This window comes from Podarcis tiliguerta (genome assembly GCF_965153285.1).
Source record: "Podarcis tiliguerta genome assembly, chromosome: 1".
In the NCBI taxonomy this organism is placed as follows: Eukaryota; Metazoa; Chordata; class Lepidosauria; order Squamata; family Lacertidae; genus Podarcis; species Podarcis tiliguerta.
The window spans coordinates 93,271,571-93,290,124 of NC_139534.1; the positions used below are offsets into that span (position 1 = coordinate 93,271,571).

General features: G+C 44.2%; 1 protein-coding gene across 3 annotated transcripts; it reads left to right on the top strand.

The window, feature by feature from the left end:
- The first annotated feature begins 2,959 nt into the window (after positions 1-2,959).
- PPP1R14D (protein phosphatase 1 regulatory inhibitor subunit 14D) lies at positions 2,960-16,998 on the top strand. Of its 3 annotated transcripts, XR_014513902.1 has the most exons (5): positions 2,960-3,628; positions 7,609-7,707; positions 8,433-8,465; positions 10,832-10,924; positions 12,621-16,998. XR_014513902.1 is itself a non-coding variant. In XM_083451317.1 (4 exons), exons 1-4 carry the CDS (start codon positions 3,386-3,388, stop codon positions 12,649-12,651), a joined length of 393 nt encoding a protein of 130 aa, XP_083307443.1. In that variant the 5' UTR covers positions 2,963-3,385; the 3' UTR covers positions 12,652-16,998. The 3 variants fall into 3 exon arrangements, 2 of the variants coding, with proteins under 2 accessions (XP_083307443.1, XP_083307442.1); XM_083451317.1 differs by lacking the exon at positions 10,832-10,924 and having other exon boundaries at positions 2,963-3,628; positions 12,634-16,998; XM_083451316.1 differs by lacking the exon at positions 10,832-10,924 and having other exon boundaries at positions 2,969-3,628.
- Positions 16,999-18,554: the final 1,556 nt, after the last annotated feature.

The following is an 18,554-nucleotide window of genomic DNA, read 5'->3' on the forward strand; positions in this document are numbered from 1 at the left end:
AATTTATACGAACAAAAACAGGGTTCAGTCTTATGGGTCAGGGAAAGCACGGGTGAAAAGATATGTTTTACAACATATCAAAAACAAATGATGGCTGCTGCTTCACATATGGAAGCTGAGCTGTCCCCACTGAACACAACCCCTGAAATGACTTAAGTAATCTTTTGTCAGGCCTTTAAGATTAACCATGAGGAGAGCCAAACTGCAAGAAAACACAAGTAATTAATATTGCCCCTGAAGTTCCACTGCCTAGGAAAAATGTCACACCTACTGACTGAGCAGTCCTGGGACTCGGCTAGACAGCTAAACAAAAAGCGATTTATATGTGTTGTATGTGCGATATAACATTGTGCCATCAGATGGTGACGTGGAGTCCTGTTTTTCACTACTTGTTTTCCCTGTTTAAATTTACAAACGCTTTAAACTGAAATGCTCCTTTGATGTGTCTAGATCCAGCCCAGGCCATAGGGAAATAGGAAGCAGCCTTATATGGAGACAGCCCATCGGTTCATCTAGCTCAATATTGGCTACACTGGCAGGGGAGGGACTTTCCCGGCCCTAACTGGAGACGTCAGGGATTAAACCTGGCACTAATGGATTCATAGCTTCCTTTCATACCCAGTATGAATCTTCTTCCCTAACAAGTCTTGTTGCTGTTGGTTCCTGGTTTTGGAAGAAGTGGCAATATACCTTAAATATTGGGAAATAATGAAGTTAGTCCATATGGGCGATAACAAACTCGGTCATATTCAGACTGCACACAGTGAAATCTATAAGACCTGTCAGTTGATTTCAATGGGCCTGCTACTCTGACAAATGTTGGACCATCACCCTGTGGGTTTTGCAATGTGGCTTCCCACTCTGCAGTAGGACACGAGGAGATTACAACGGCCTGGCTCCTTGTAGAAATGGCTTCTGAATTGTTTAGTGTGTGCACCAGTTGTTAGTTTTGACAGAGAGATGGATAGATGCTACTGGAAGAGGATGTAGCTTAATTGGTTCCAGAACAGAAACATCTCTCTTCTAACTGCCTGAGGAACAACTGTAATATGTTTCATTCTCTGCCTGAATGGAATGCGGATCCTGGCTAAGACTATAATGGACTTTAATGGACATGTGTCTGTACATGTCTCCTCTTATTTCTTTTCTTAGTACAGTGACCTATACGAACGTTGACTTTTATGAGAAAGGTCTGCAACCAGTCCGTGACAGGAGATGTCAACAAGTCTAAAGACTTGAGGTAAAATTTCACATGCAGAGTATAAATTTGAAATGTCACATTAAACTTTGGTGAAATTGGTGTTGCCAACTGAAAAAATATTTGCAAATTTGTTTTTCAGGTTTAATTTCATGTACCAAAATATGAAATAATGCATTGAATCAGAGTAACTATCACTTAGGGGATTTTGTTGGCTTCCACTATCGAGTCTAATTCAGAAAGTGGACTTGTTTTTTAAATTTCTTTCTTAGCCAGGTATTCAAACTAAGTTCAAACTGGTATTTCAGAATATTTTTATTTTTATTTTTATTTCAGAAATTCACCTCCTCCTCCCCCACATGTAGTAACTTTAAGGCTCTATTACAAAGCAATGACATTGTTGCTGGCTGACAAGTCTTAAGGCCTCAAGCCCAAGTGAAGCTTCCTGGAGAGAGATCTAAATCTTTAATTCAGTCCTAGAGTCTACGAGGCATGGATCTCTGAGCACACCCTTCTCTGGTCTGGGAAGGGCAAGATGTATAGATCAAGTAATCTTTCTGAGGAAAGACCTTTATAACAGGAGCTGCTTGGTCTTCCTGGTCTGGACATTAACACCTGCTCAGCTTCTGGATCTGATCTGGGAGTGAAGAGTGCTTCCAAGATAGACTTCCTTTTTAATGAGGGGAGGACAGCCATAACCTATAGAACTGCATTATAAGAACATGAAGAACTTGGACTTGAGCTTACTTACCCCTCCTCCCTTCCATTCCTTTTTCCTCATGTGTCATGTATTTTTAGATTACAGACCTGAAGACAGGGACTGCCTCGGTATGGATTTTTGTAAGCTGTTCTAAAAGCCTTTTCAACTAAAGGACGTGGGTGGCGCTGTGGTCTAAACCACTGAGCCTCTTGGGCTTGTTGATTGGAAGGTTGGCATTTCAAATCCACACGACGGGGTGAGCTCCTGCTGCTCTTTCCCAGCTCCTGCCAACCTAGTAGTTCAAAAAGCACACCAGTGCAAGTAGATAGATAGGTACTAATGTGGTAGGAAGGTAAATGGCATTTCCGTGCACTCTGGTTTCCATCACGGTGTCCCATTGTGCCAGAAGCCATTTAGTCATGCTGGTCACATGAACCAAAAAACTGTCTGTTGACAAACGCTGGCTCTCTTGGCTTGAAAAGTGAGATGAGTGCCAAACCCCAGAGTCGCCTTTGACTGTACTTAACCATCAAGGGGTCCTTTACCTTTTTACCTTTTCCTATAAGGAAATGCCACAAATAAATAAATAGATGATAGATTAGATAGTTAGATAGATAGATAGATGATAGATAGATAGATAGATAGATAGATAGATAGATAGATAGATAGATATGTGGGGGTAAAATATATATCCTGCTTTTCTATGACAATATTGACTCAACACAGCTGTGTGTGTGTGTGTGTGTGTGTGTGTGTGTGTGTGTGTATTGTGAACTGCCCCGAGACCTGGGGATATATGGTGGTATACAAATTTAATAAAACAACACTAGCAGTGGCAACAACAACAATAGATAGCAGATGATAGATAGATGATAGATAGATAGATAGATAGATAGATAGATAGATAGATAGATAGATAGATAGATAGATGATAGATAGATACTGTATCAGAAAGAGGCCTCCTTACCGTAAGGGTATTAGAGTTAGACTATTAAAAGGAAATAGCATATTTAAAGCACAAAATGTATTGATCAGAAATGCATCAGAGAGATGTGTGGTGGTTGTTTTTTTGCATATTTCAGAAACATGCAATTTAATATTGCCTGCCTTCCCTCTCCTCGCTCTCAATTACCCCCACTTAGCTCATTCTCCTCAGGAAGTGGATTGCATAAAACATTAATGGACTCTGTCTGCCCGGTCTATGATCGCTCAGCCTCTTCTAACAACAGATGTTATTACAACTACTCTCCCTCCCACATTGCTTTTGTCAGTGTCACTAACAGTGAAACCAAATCAGCTTTTTCCTAGAGCAGCTGATTGATTGCTTCTCCTGCGGCTTCTCTCTCTCTCTCTCTCTCTCTCTCTCTCTCTCTCTCTCTCTCTTTCATCTAGCGACTTGCTCTGGGACACCACAGGCAGTTTCTTCTGCTCTTTGAAAATAATCAATGGCAATTTTTTGAAGGAGGAGGAGGGTAGGGGGAAGAAACATGCTGGAAGAGAGAGCATTGTCCCCGGAGAGTACAGAGGAGGTGGGACAGTTAGTGAGCATAGCCCAGGGCCCAAGTTCCCTTCCTCGGGTCACTTTTAATGCTCCAGAGAAACCAGAAGAGGAAACGTCCCACAGAAGGCTGGGCAAATTAACCATCAAGTATAACCGAAAAGATCTTCAGAGATGGCTAGATCTGGAGGAGTGGATTGATGCCCAGTTGCAAGAGCTGTATCAGTACCAGGTGGGTGACTATTTGACTGGATAAAGACATCACACATAAGACCAAAGAATTTTACCTATGCCAGGACTGTCTGTAGCACAATGTATGGCTTGGAATGGAATGGACATCTGTTTTGGTGATAAAGGAATGTGATTCACTGTCACACTCATTAACTTGTTAAATTCTCCCACTCCCATTCTGCATGGATTACTGTGTGAGATTAGACTGGGGCTTAATGGTAGAGCCACAAAACGTCTGCCTGGAAAGGATCAGCTCATCCAACTCTCCACCCTGAGGCAAAGACATCTTATATCCAAAAAACATTCCTGGCAGACACCTTTCTGCTCTTACCTTGGAAATTTCCAAGCAGGACACCTCACAAACTTAAGTAGCTTTTTCAGTTGTGAGAATGCTCCCATGATCAGGAAGTTTGTCCTAATCTTGAATTTAAATCTACTTCCTGCAACTAAAAGCCATTGTTTGTTGTCCTGAATGCAAGTTGAAAGAATGGGTGACTGTTTCCCTTTTATTTTCCAATATCTCTAAAAATGTTTGGCGCATGTCTGGGTACCTTACAGAATTTCTGGATGTTTTTGACTGGCCTCAAAGGATTTGCTTTTTTATTTAGGGCAGCCTTCCCCAGTTTAGTACCCTCCCATCACCCCTGACCATTGTCCTGATGGCTGGGGCTGCTGGGAACCTGAATCTAAAATATCCAGGGTGGATCAGGGTGGGGAAGGTTGACTTTGATTGGCATCCGTCTGTCTCAGGAGACAACGAAGGGGTTTGCGTTGGGTGTATGTGTGAAGTCAAACTGTTGGGAAGTTACAGCACCTGTTGGGTCTGTAGAGACCAATGCGGGAGAGACATGCTTTGTTGCAGAGGGGGCAGATGAAGGCGTCAAGTTGTGCTGTTGCAGATGCACCATGGGTTTTCTTCTCCCGGTGGTCATTCCTCCTTGGGTCATTGCTATGGATACACAACTTGACTGCATGTCTCCAGACACTGTGCTTGTCTACAAAGGATTCCCACACAGCGGGGTTGATGTTGCCAACCTCAGATCACATTTGCAGACATTTTTGTTACACATTCTTGATTTATGGCATGTGTGTCCTGCCCAATTTGCAAGGGCATTTTAATTTCACAACATCCCTTTGTGGAGATGATCAGCTGGGAGAGATTGAGAAATCTGTCCATAGTCATCCCAATGAGTTTTGTAGCATGAACTTGAATAAATGTTTTCCATTTCCAAACTCACTTGAACCATTTAATCCACGTTTACTTTCTGTGCCTACTTTCACACTGGGCATTTTCTGTAGAACACCTACCCTCTGTTCACTCACCTTTATGGGGAATCTGTGTGATGCCGTTGTCAAAACATCCTCCCATGATTATCTTCTTCAACTTCCATCCGTTTCCAAAGCTCAATTTCCCAAGAGGTAGATGACCTATCAGGCGGCTGTTTATTAGGTTGTTGGGCAAGTTATGGATTGTATAGATTGCACTAACAATTTCCTTCCCTATGATCCATCTCTCCTATCTATGAATCAGATATATTACTTTAACCCTTCCCTTCTCAAATAGCTTTGCATTTATATTCATTTCTATTCTACTCTCCCCATACATCACACCAAAGGGGGGTAACTATGATCAAGACTGCAGCAAGTGGAGGAAAGGGGGAGACATTTAACCCTTTCCTCCATGCCCTTGCTGAAGTGAGAATTCTCTTCCTCCCCATGGACACTTGAGACTTGAAGCCACTGCCTAGTAGTCAAAAGCCAAGCAGAGAGCATCCAGGACCTTGGACAGCTCCAAAAAGCCCCCCTCTGAAACAACCACAAGAGCAGCTGTTGCAGCAGGGAGCTATAGCCAATTGAAGCCTTATATAGGCTTTGTTGTTGTTTAGTCATTTAGTCTAACCAAGCCTAAAGTGTGGCAGATTCCACTGCCCTGGAAGAGCTCATCTGCTAGTTAAAGGTCCCTTGCCTTATTTTGTAGTTTCTGGGTTCTACAAGGCTTGAGAGACAGAAGTAATGCAGGGGACTCACCTTTTAAGTCAGAAGATAGTGGCAGGACTGCGCCTGCTAGCCCTGCGTTAAGGCACTGTTTGTTCTTCCTCTAATGAGTAGCTTGAACTTCATCTGAACAATGCACTGCAAGGTTCCCACGTCATGGGTCATGACACCTCAGCATTTGAGGCTGTTTTTCTTGGGGGGGGGGCTACCCACCTGGGTACACGTTGAATCCTAAAGACAATAAGTCTGAAAACAGAGTTGCCATTCCACTTGCAGCCTAAAGCAGGACAGCAATTATTGTGTCCTGATTAATTATCCACACCTGGAAACACCTGAGATCTTTACCTATGTTTGTAGAGTCCTCTTCCATCTTGTCAGCTCTTGAACTATGGAACTTAAAACTCAACATAATACTCTAAATGAGGTCTCAGCAGGGTCCCTCAATAGCACTACTAAATTTCTAAGTTCAGAAGACCATTCAGTAATTTGATTGTACCTAAAATAAGGTTGTTTGTTTCATGAAATGCATGCACCACTTGATTGTATTTTTTTTACCCACTTTTAAATATACAAAAAGCTAAACGATTAAAACAGATTAAAATTCACACCAGCATTTCTAAGCATCTGGGTAGGCTTGCCTAAACAATGTTTTTAACAAGTGCCAAGAAGAATATAGTGAAGATAGCTGCTTGATATCAATTGGCAGGGAGTTCCAAAGTGTAGATGCTGACACACTATTGTGTTCTTATAAAGGCTGAATGAGTGTTATGTGGCATCTGTAATATTGCCAGTTCTGCCAATCAAGGTGGAATTAGCTTATTGGGATCCTTTGTGGGGGATGAAGGAGGTTGAGGGAGCGTATTAACAAACAAACTAATTGTGGGCTATCTTTCACAATTTGGGTCATTGAGAAGAGTATTTCAAGCCTGTTTCTGTACAGGCAGCATGTAAAAGCCCTGCCCTCTTATCTCCATTCCAAAGGTTGTTTTCCCGACACGGTTTTGCTGATGCTTTACTTTCCAGCAGCCTTATCCCTGCTTCTCAAAGGCAGGTAAAGGTGAGGATTATTATTCAACCTTATTGAAAGGAGGTTGTTAAGCACTGTAATCAAGACATTTGCTGACCTGTCTGTGTAATATGGAACTAAAATATGACTGTGTGCATGTGTCACTGGCAGAGGTCTTAGAAAGGTAGAGGAGTAAACCATTTGAAATTTGCTTCAGTCAATCAAATTTATGTATATATAAAGTTTACCTTCAGAGTAGCAATGGGTGGGCCAGATGAAGAAACAAAAACTGAAGGTGTTATGTGCCTCATTAAGTGTGCACACACATACACCTGAATGAAACAGAATCACCCTACCTGGGTAGCAGCCCTATATGAGATGCTACAGTATTTATTATCGTCACCAAATCCATAGTAATAATTCATTACAGCTGGGTGGAAATGAGAGGTTGGGGTAGTTTTTCCCCCCCAGGGGATAAACAGCACAGGGAAACCCCCTCACCCCACAATCCTGATTCAGATTGGGGCCCTCCTGCAGCTGCTAAGAAAGGTGTGGCTAGTTAAGAGCCCTCAATTTTAAAAATGTGCTTAAAGTCACGTCTCACTGACACTTGTTAGGCCACTGGAGCCGTTGGAGCATGGCAGGAGGCTCTTGATTGGCAGGTGGAAGTATCTGATCAAACAGAGTGCCAGGCACTAGCTAAAGAAAGATTCTGCCTGGGGACGTAACAGGAGTGGTTCTGCCTGAATAAACAGAGCTATGCCTGGCCGGGGGCCAGTTGGCCAGCTTCAACCAGACTGGTAGACATGGTGGAGCTGGAGAAGCCCAGGCAGGATGGTGGTGGCATCTGATTAGAGATTGAGGTGGGGAGGAAAGAGACGATGGTTCCAGTGCCTTCTTAAAAGCAATAGAGAAGGGGGCAACTCCAAAACACGAAGGGCAGCGCCTGTGTAATTTGAGCATTGGTGATTCTGCTCCAGTTGCAGGAGGAGACAGAAGCCACAGCCGCTCCAGAGCCGGAAATCGACATTGAGGATCTTCTTGACGTCTCTAACGAGGAGCAGAAATCTAAACTGCAGGTTGGACAGAGTTTAACTGCCTATTTAGACGGTTTGTGGGGACCAAAGGAGCCTTTTCCAACGTTGCCATGTTAGTCATCATGAAAGGAGGTTCTCCGTGAACTGTTGAACACAGCGTGACTCAATGAGGCAAAACCACCTGCCCCATTTTTTGATGTGGTGCCTGAGAACAGAGTCCTCCACAACTAAATAACTGGAATTGCAGGGCGGGGTGGCATGGGGTGCAAGCTCTGTGTACCGTTTTTGCATGTGGTTGAATTCTGAGATTGATTCAAAGCAGGCAGGCCATTTCCGACTTGGGAGTGTTTTGAGAGACTGTCCATAAAGTACATCAGTTTTCAACATATGAGTCTGCTTAATACAGAGTCAGATGATTGGCTCATGTGGCCCAGTGTGGTATACTCCTATTGCAGATTAGCGAAAGGCGATGGTTCAGTGCGAGAGCATTTGCTTTGCCGACAGAAAGTCCCAGGGTCAATCCCCAGTATTTCCAGTTAGGGCTGGGAGAGGCCCCTGCCTGGAACCCTGGAGAACTGCCAATCAGGGTGGACTATACTGAGCTAGTTGGACCAATCATCTGACTCGCTATAAGGCAGCTTCCTGTGTTCTTTTGGCTGCCAACCAAAGAGATTTTGCTTCCTTGTCCCTGGGGGTAAAATGTAGAGGAAGATATATAGAGATATATAATTCAAATACATGCATAAATGTTTTATCTTATCTTGTAGGAAATTCTCCAGGAGTGTTCCAGACCTACAGAGGTGAGCATAGAGCAAGGCAACTGTCAGTGCTTTATTTTTTATTTTTCCAGGAAGTAATCAAGTGTACGCAGTACCGGCACCTTTTTTGTTGTTGTTAAAAATTGTGGCACTTACTCTAACAACTTCATGGTGAGTACTGGCACCTATTTTTCTAGAAGAAGAAAAAGCACTGGTGATGCTTTAATATCACAGTGTGTGCTCTAGGAACAGCTGGACAGCCAGTTCTACAGATGTTTTGAAGCTATGTTTAGTGTGCATTGCTCATGCTTTCATTTTTCAGCCATCCTTAACACAGGTATAAATTATTTTATCCCAAACGGTTTGTGGCTCAACCAAAAGGTTTGGATAATGCAAAAATCTGGATAAACAGGAGTGCAGTTTATTTTCTCCAAATAGCACAAAACTACTAGGGTTGAATGTGGTGGGTGGCCAAGATGGAAGTTCTCCTTCTAAATATATTTGTTTTGAATGCAGTAGAGCCAAACTCACTTAGGAAGGGCTGTAGCTCAGTGGTAGAAGGTAGAAGGTTCCTACCATCTCCAGATAGGTCTGGATATGTCCCCCTGTGTGAAAGCCTGGAGAGCTATGGCCAGCCAGACAATGCTGAACTAGATGGACAATGGCCTGACATGCTATAAGGCAGCTATCCTATGTTCAAACTATATGCTACTCTTAAGGTGCAGCTACGTATCAAGTCTCATTTTCCTTAACTAGAAGCATATGGGGAAGAAATTATTACAGGGAAGTTAGTGGGGGCTTATTTCTTCCCTCTCCAGTGCAATCAGAGCCAAAATTGGCTTCCTTGTGCAGCTAAAACGCTTAAGGAAAAAAATTCCCATTGATAGCAATGGTAAGTTTTCTTTAGTATTAGATGCTGGAAGGGGAGGATGATTTTGGCTCTGATCACACAAGGGATGTTCAACTTTCCTTGCAAGGATCACACACACACACACACACACACACCTGCACCTGTACTTAAGGAAGGGAAAACTTGATAAGGTTTAATATCAGGCAGACATCAGTTTGGCCCTAAGAGAACTACTCAGTTCTCATGACATTCATTCCTCTTCCTTCGACCTGCGTTGGTTCATCCATGGAGTCACTATCATCAGCTTTCCCTTCAAGGTTAACACCCATCCCTCATGCAGAGAGCTGCACATGAGCTAAGCGACTGTGTTGTTATGCAAAGGACACCACTCGTTTTCCTTCATTTCAATCGGTCTGCTCAGAGAAAATTACTTGCATACCACCACCCTGTAATTATGTTTGGAAGGGAAATCAATCGGGTTATCTATTGAAATAGGACTCTGAACTATATTGTGTGCTAAAGCTGAAGGAGGCGAGATTTTCCTTCTCCACAACTAGTGGCAGTTGAACTTCTTGACTCACCATTGCTGATCTCCATGGTAACTTGACCAATCCTTGTAGAAGTTGTTCAAAGGTGACACAACAAGCAGGGTTGGTGAATGATTTACTTGTGAACAATAAGATAGCACTCAGATGTGGCTGGGTAGAAAGGGAAACCCACCAATGACAGTGCTAGCTTGAAGCATTACAAGAGGTAACACACAAAGTCCATCACTTGGTACAATTGGATGTGTGCAAAATAGTCACCACCTGTACAGCTAGCGGGGTATAAGCACATGGAAGGCGGCTTCTAGATGTGTAACTCAAGTGGGATGAAGGGCAATATGTGATCTAGCTTCAGGACTGCGTCTCTCTCTTTCTGTTAGAAAATAGCAGCAGTAACCTTCAGTTACTAAAGGGCAAGTGGAGGCTTACATGGCTGAATGGTGCCCACAGCAGCGTTTGGTGGGAGGCCGGGATATACCGTAAATTCCGGCGTATAAGACGACTTTTTAACCCCCGAAAAGATGTTAAAAAGTCGGGGGTCATCTTATACGCCGGGTATCCATCCCCTCCTGCTGCTGCAGCGGCTCCGCTCCGTGCCAGGAGAAAGCCGCCTGGCGCGGAGCCTGCCCCTTGTGCTGCTTCTGAAGCAGCAGCAGGGGCTGCAGGCTGCGCTCCGCTCTGGGCAGCTTTCTCCTGGTGCGGAGCCCAGCCCCCCGGCTGCTGAAGCAGCGGGTGGTTGGGTCCACTCTGCACCGGGCGGCTTTCTCTCGGTGCAGAGCTGCCCAGCGTATTAGGCAAGTGGGCTTATAAGACGAACCCCCAAATTGCAGCTGCCAATTTGGGGGGTCATCTAATATGCCCACTTGCCTAATACGCCGGAATCTGCAGTACATTTAACAAATTAATGAACAAATACATGTTCCTCCAGACAAAAAAAAAGGCCAAAAAAACTGAGAGTCAGGAAATAGGCTAAGCTAGAATGCTTCTTCTTGACATACCTGTTTTCTAAGCAGGAACTATTTTCGTGTAGATGAGTATTCAGACATAAGAGTTGCCACCTGCAGTCTGAAGTGGTACAGTCCAGAACCTCAATTGCTGTGCTTTTGGTATTCATGACTTACATTTAATTTGTTTGATCAGCCGAGTCTCTCCATTCTACTTGCACTCCAGGGTAGAATGGTTGAAGTCCCCCAAGAATAGATTTCAATTTATATTTATAAATTGGTTGGCATTTGGTTTATATTTAAATAAATCCCCTTATGGTGATCTTAGAAGATAGCGGGGAGAAGAATCTGTCATGTAGTTGATTCTGTTTTTTAAAAATACATGGCGATTCTTCTCCCACCTGTCTGCTAAGATCTCCATTGCATGAATGGCTTTTCACAAAGCACATAGCAAGTATGGGGACCCCAGTCCAGACTGGAACCCTGGTACTGGTGGGAGAGGGCCTTTAACCTTTTGCCCCTGCTGCAGTCCTGATCCAGCCTGGGGGCAGGGGAAGAGGGGAGGGGACGAGACCTGGGTGTCAGCGCTATATGTCTTCATTTGGCCTGGAGAACTGGTGTGAACTAAAAACTGCTTTGTAGGGTAACAGAAAGGAGGAAGGCCTACCATCTGCATTAAAAGAACAGCTCCATTGCTGTGAACAGGAGCTTCTATTCCAATGCAAAAAGTGGGTCCGGGGACATAGATCCCCAGAACTGCAATGTGGGCCACGCCAAGATCCCTATCCAGACTGGGGGCCCTGCACTTGCTATTTACTTACTTAACAAAATAACTTTGCAATTGGTAATGGCGCAGAAGACGTTTTGTCTCCTTGTGTCCCAAAGCCACCGTGTCAAACAGGCTGGCTCAGGCCAGCGAGGGTCAGGGCTTCTGAATCTTTAATAGCTTGAAAGAAGGAGTTTCAGCAAGTCTGTCATGTCAACTCCAGGCTCATCCAGACTTCTTTTTGTGCTGCATTTCTAGGAACAGACCTGTGCCTTAAAGTGTCTAAGGCTTTTGCAGTGAAAACTCGCTCTTTGCCTCTGAATCACAGCAAATGGCAATCTGCAGAAAACTCAAATTGCTGTTTGTTCTGAGCTAGTTAAGGAAGCTACACCCACCAAGTTTTCTCTTCTACACAGCTACTGCACCATTGTTTATTTGCATGCCACTTATCCATGGAAAACCATACCCAAAGCAGCTCATATCAAAGTTTACATAAGATAATTCACTAGCAATTATACGACATAACAAAATGTAGTCATATAAGCAATGTGCCTATGAAAACATCTCATTATAATGAAACTATAATAAAATTAAACAATCTGCTGGTAATTCCTAATAAAGGCCTAGCAATAAAAATACAAGAACATAACAGCACAACGTCTCAGCCACAGCAACAACCCTAAACAAAACTCTACCCTGATTGCCTGAAAACCTTAATCTTACCCTATTTTAGCCCGGAGGGGGATGGTCTTTTAATTATGGCTTGTAAAGGTAAAGGTACCCGTGCCCGTACGGGCCAGTCATGACCTACTCTAGGGTTGTGCGCCCATCTCACTTAAGAGGCCGGGGGCCAGCGCTGTCCGGAGACACTTCCGGGTCACGTGGCCAGCATGACGAAGCTGCTCTGGCGAGCCTGCACCAGCACAGCACATGGATTATGGCTTAATTAATTAATTAATTATGGCTTAGCTGCTTCTTAATGCTTTGCAAGAGGAGCATGCCAGGAGGTTGTAAAGATCCAGCTACTTTAATTTGGTGGAGGGTGAGTTAACTGTATGAATTAAAACCTTGTTTTAATGGATTTTGATTCAGGACTTTGTTACAGAACTGCTCGATCGATTGAAAGGTCTCAGGAGAATGGCCAACAATCAAAAGAAATGAACCGCGATGACAAAAACCTGTAACACAAAATGCATCATCCCGTGGAAGAGAATTATTAGAAGACACAGGGATGGAATTCCAGCGCTGCCTGATATCGTACACATCTGATTCCAAAGCATCCATCTTCATTCGCCCCTTGGATTTCTATCTGCAAGCAGTAGCTTGTGTGCAGGGAGGAGAGGCCATACATAGCTCAGGGGGCAGATCAGATGCATTGCTGGTCAAAGCTCCCAGTTTCAGTTCCTGACATCTCCATCTGAAAAACACTTCTGGAGCAGGGCTGGGAAAGATCTCTGCTCAAAGCTCCGGAGAGGTAACATGGAACTAGATAAGCCAATGCTCGGACTGTGAGAATCAAGCTAGGTCTTTAAGAACAGGGACAGGGAGGCTGCGTCTCCCCAGATGTTGCTGGATTCCAGCCCCCATCGACTCCTCCCAGTGTGGCCTTTGCTCAAGGGTGCTGGAGAGCAGGGTGGGGAGGGAACAGCTGTTATGGGAGGGAAGCATCTCTTTCCTCTTTGCGTTAAATCAGGGAGGGGAACCTTTGGTCCTGCAGATGTTGCTGGGCTCCCATCTTAGCTTAAGCCAGCATGAAAACCAGAGGGCCACCAGATCGTTGTTATTATAATTAAATGTGTATACTGCCCTTCATCTGAGGATCACAGGGCAGCTCACAACATAAAAATACAAACACGAAATACGTAAATCCCTTGTTGCCCCCCACCCATTGTGTCATGTTTTTGAGGGATGGGGAACCTGGGGCTCTTGTTGTTGGACTCCGCCTTCCATCATCCCTGATGCTGGCAGGGTTTGGTGGGAGTCAGAAGACAGCAACAGCAGATTCTTTGCCCCTGAATTAGAGCATGGGGGACAGGACAAGTCCCTCAAGCGGTACAGGTTATCTGTTTGTATGATGGCATTTGCAAAGAATAATAATTTTCAGTTGAATATTTTTGTGCTTCTTAATATGAATGTATGCACCAGACATTTAAAGCACACAGTTTCCTCATAAATCCTGGGAACTGCATTTTGTAAGGGTAGTGGAAATTGTAGCTCTGTGAGGGGCATTCTACAGTTCCGTGGATCTTTTTTGGATTTAAAAATGTATTATAAATGTATGGTGTGTGCATAGCCTAAGAGAAGCATTTATTCGAATTTATCAGACTCCCCAGTTTTCATTGACATCACCTCTGAGATCAGTCTTTAAAAACATTTTTCCTGCCTAAAGTGATTTCCAGCTTTTACTTCCATCAACGACACAGCTGAGAAGGTAAGGCACAGGAAACAGTCATACAGTGAAGAACGACATCATGATGGGGGTTTAAAATTGGTGCATCCTATCTTTGTTACATACCTATGCACCATTCAAAACGCAGAAAACTGACAGAATGCCAAAAATGGGAAGCATGGAAGTCAAGTTTTCAGTGACTGAAAGAGGGGAAAGTGGATTTAGCTCAGCCCTTGATTATTTCTCTCTTTCATGGGTAAATGCTCTTAAGTAATTGCACGTGGCTTAGCTACCAGAGTCTAGAATCCAAAAATACTGAGGCATGGGAGTTTCTAGCAGCTAAACGTGAAGGAGGTGGGAGATGAAATACCTGAGCTGCTGCAGATCTGTGAGTTTTCTTGAGTAACACATGTCCATTCATGTAATTACAAGGTGGGGTTTCCTGTCCTTTTTATTTCCTATTCTGAGGAATACACACTGGTGACTAAGGCGATGTTGAGATCGTTCATTCTTCTGAGCAATGGGAATGACTTCACCAAAAGATCTATGCTCTTTCAGGCACCAGGGCTGCATCCGTAGCAAAAAAATGTGTTCACTGTTGCTCCCCCCCCCCTTTCAAATATTGTGTTTCAGCACAAACACCTCGAGCATGTGATAGTTTGGGATGCATAAGGAGTTATCAAAAATGTATTTTTGCCTTTCATTTCAATCGCTTTGTACAATGTCTTCGTCGTCATCATCATGTTTAAGAGGTACATTTTCTATGGCCTCGGTGTGGTCTTTCCAATGTCACAATTCCCACACCCCCATCTCCAGGTGTATTTCCCTTGCCACATTGTGAATGGAGGTGACTGTATAATGCTTGGTAGCTAATCTGTGGCATGGGTGCTGTAAATGGCACAAGGAACACAGGTCTGTGCCATTCCTGGACCAGAGCAAGCGGGTCTCTGGGCAGAGGTAGATTTCGGGGAGCGTGACCAGCTTGCCCCCACTGGGCTGCAGGGGCCCCCACAACTATGACGTCGAACAGATGAGAGACAGGGGGCACTGCTGAAATTTGAAAGCCCAAAGTCTGCCACTGTTGTGGCAGAAAGCTTGGACTATGTGCCTGGCTCTCTCACCTGCCTTGAGATCTAGAGCTTGGTCTCATATCTCTGTCTACTGGGCTACACATATAGTTCGGGTTTCAGGCCAATTTCTCTGTCTGTCTGCAAGAGATCCAATGTTAGGTTACTTCTGAAACTGAAACATGCCATGGATAGTGTAAGAGGAGAGCAGCATGTACAGTGGTACCTTGGTTTTCGAACAGCTTAGTTCCCGAATGTCGCAAACCCAGAAGTGACTGTTCCAGTTTGTGAACTATTTTTGGAAGTCAAACACCCAACAGGGCTACCGCGGCTTCTGATCAGAAGCTGCAATTTGGTTTTGGAAGTTGAACACACTTCTGGAACAGATTCTGTTCAACTTCTAAGGTATGACTGTACTGCACTGCAACATGCTTCCAGGCAACATCTTCTGCTCGCAGACTATGCTCACATGCATTACAAACACACCACCTGAAGGAAAACACTCATTTCACCATTCTTCAAACCGCCTGGCTAGCTCAGCCCTCCTAACAAACTGATCACAGTGCACTGAGCCTCATATTAGAAATGTTGTGTCTGTTTCCCTCTCTTTCCTACATGCGTTTTCTTTGCAGTACTTGCTGGGCAAGTTGCTCAAGTCCATAAAACACACTCGAGAACGGCAAACAACATACACAAAGGGTCAAACTGAGGTTGAAGTAGAAATTATATTTGTGGAAAAATACAGCATCAAGGAACTAAAACCGATGCTTCCCTCTCCAGCAGGCAGTTTCATGCATCTTTTTGCAGGAATGCGTTTAAGCACAACATGCCACAGAAGGCATTGTAAAGAAAGCCTGTCACTGACTTCAGAATTTGTAGGAACTGAAATCTCTGTGGGGAGAAAGTGACTATGTGCTTCTGGGCCAGTTCGTATTCCCCACCTGCTCTATAGCTGTCTTGGTTCAATCCCCTTTCCTTCCCTTTCAGCAGATAGTCTGAAAAAAAGGACACACACACAAAGACCAACATGAAGAAAGCTTCGATCCAAGGGCAGGGCCCATAGTGGTTAAAAATAAAACCTGGCAGACTGGTTACTGGAACAATTCAAGGGAGAATAAGCTGAATGTCACATAGATTGTCACCTCTGAGCAGGCAGACTGCTCCTCCCTTTTTCCCCATCCTGTCTTCTTCAACACGGTCCAAATATGCTAACCACAAACACAGCAGCAAAAACTGCTCTGTCTGAAACCTGCCGTCCGTACTAAGCAAATCCGAGCTGACAGTGCATGACTAGACACTACAACTATAAATGTTGTGGTTCAGCTACTAATTGTTTCTATGAAAGTGAGACTGCCTTTAAAATTCTTATCCTGCCCCCTAACAGCCATCCAGCCCCCATGATTATGCATCTGGATTCTGCATCAGGCACACTTCTGCTTCACTGTAGACATAATGCTAATATGGGATGCTGATCCTTTTTAGGGGAAATCCTGACATTCAAGCCTCTGCAGCCACAGACCTCTGAGTGGGGCAGTCCATCACAAATTACTGAATGCACAACTCCTGGTGGATACAAGCCATGCATCTGAGCATGGGGGGGGGGGGGTTATGCTAAAGTGCTTCCGTTTATTTCAACCCATCTTCTTGTTAAAACACTTTGTTTTCTCTTTGGGCGGTGTCCAGATCCGATGATGGGCATGTTACTCTAGCACTAGTCATTGTCCGGGTATTACTTGCTCTATTCAGAGTAATTACCACCATTCACACGGAAAGGAAATGGTCTGTATGTGCTTCTTTGTCAGCTCACACCTGCCCATCCAGACTCCTGCCAAGTGCCTGGCTTCCCAGGTAGACTGCCCTTCTGTTCACCCTAGATAGAAACACGCAGAAAAGGCCACCAATCCACCCAAGAGTGTGTTGCAATTGCAAACCAGCTGCTACAGAACACAGCTTTATGCCCAACCTCCTCTGGCTATTTAAATTGTTTAGAGGAGAGATGCATCAGGAACCCATGCCCACCATGTTTTTACTGCCTTCAGTTCAGACATGCAGAGTCCTTCAGTCACCTTGGTTCACATGTCCGAGAATGCCATTTCCTTGAGTTAGAGGAAAGCAGAAGATCTGGACACCAGTAAGAGCCAATGAAGAACATTGCTTCGCATCCAGTGGCGCCATCCCGTTCACAAAAGGACTTCCACAATGGAACTTCCCTTTTCTCTCCTGTTCTGGGGCTTTGCCAATGCTGGCAGTTCCCTCACTGCAAGAAGCGAAGTTACAGGGAACCAGGCAGAGGGCCTTCTCTGTAGTGGCACCCGCCCTGTGGAATGCCCTCCCATCAGATGTCAAGGAAATAAACAACTATCTGACTTTTAGAAGACATCTGAAGGCAGCCCTGTTTAGGGAAGTTTTTAATGACTGGTGTTTTACAGTATTTTTAATATTTTGTTGGAAGCTGCCCAGAGTGTCTGGGGAAACCCAGCCAGATGGGCAGGATATAAATAATAAATTATTATATTATTATTACTGCGACATGGGGAAATGAGAGGGAGGGCAAGTTCCACTGCAAAAGTCCTTGCAGGATGACTTCATTGGATGCAACCCCATTGTTTATAATTTCATTTACCTCACCACTTGGATTTTCCACTTCAGATGCCAAATGTCTTCGGCAAACCCTACAACATGGCCGACTAGGACAAGCAGGGCAGACGAAGTGACTGGCTGCACCAGCCTGCCTCCTCCTCCTCCCCCAGTTCCTTGTAGGGGTGGGATATGCTCTGATACAAGGGAAGTGTGACCGGAATGAATAAAAATACAGTGGGCAAACTTCTGTCTGCCACACTCTCCAGAAGCGATAGTTCTAGCAAAACCTAGCACAGAGAAGATAAAATAGCATACACTTGAAGCATAAAAGTAGCCAAAAGCAGTTTGCTGGATGGAGTGGAGCCATAATGCTAGTTTTGCAATGTGTGTGTGTGTCTCACTGTTGCTTACAATGAGAGAAAGGGACAACATGCAGAGCGGAGGGTAGGTCAGCACAGTACAAACATACCGGCAGGAGTGCTGGATTGGGTCCCATGCCTTTGCACTTCACTAGCCTTCCCACAATATCTGCCCCAGCCACTTCTAAAAGAAGCAATGTAAGGGGTGAAGTGGTCAATAAATCCATGTGTTTTGCCTATGAATGAACACAGAACTGAGAAACGGGGTTCCATTTCTAGAATTTGCTGTTGTGCATTTCAAGGGACTTTGGTGCAACGCCAATACATGTCTGTTTGGAACACTCAAGTTGACTTACTAAAAACATTCACCTCATAACGGTTTTGGAATTCACTATTGTGAAGTGAGAACAGAAAGGATGCTATTCTGAAAATTTAGTAATTAAAAACAAGACATATGAAACCTAAATCTAGTTCCTTTTGTAAGGGGGAAAACTGACCAAAGAGAATGGAAAGATAGGAATTGAATGTTTTCCTGATTTCAGAGGAAAGGCCTTGGTTATGATCCAAGCCTACTTGGAATTTACTATAAAACTGGTTCCATTTTTGTGAAGAACTTTGCTGTTGAGGCAAC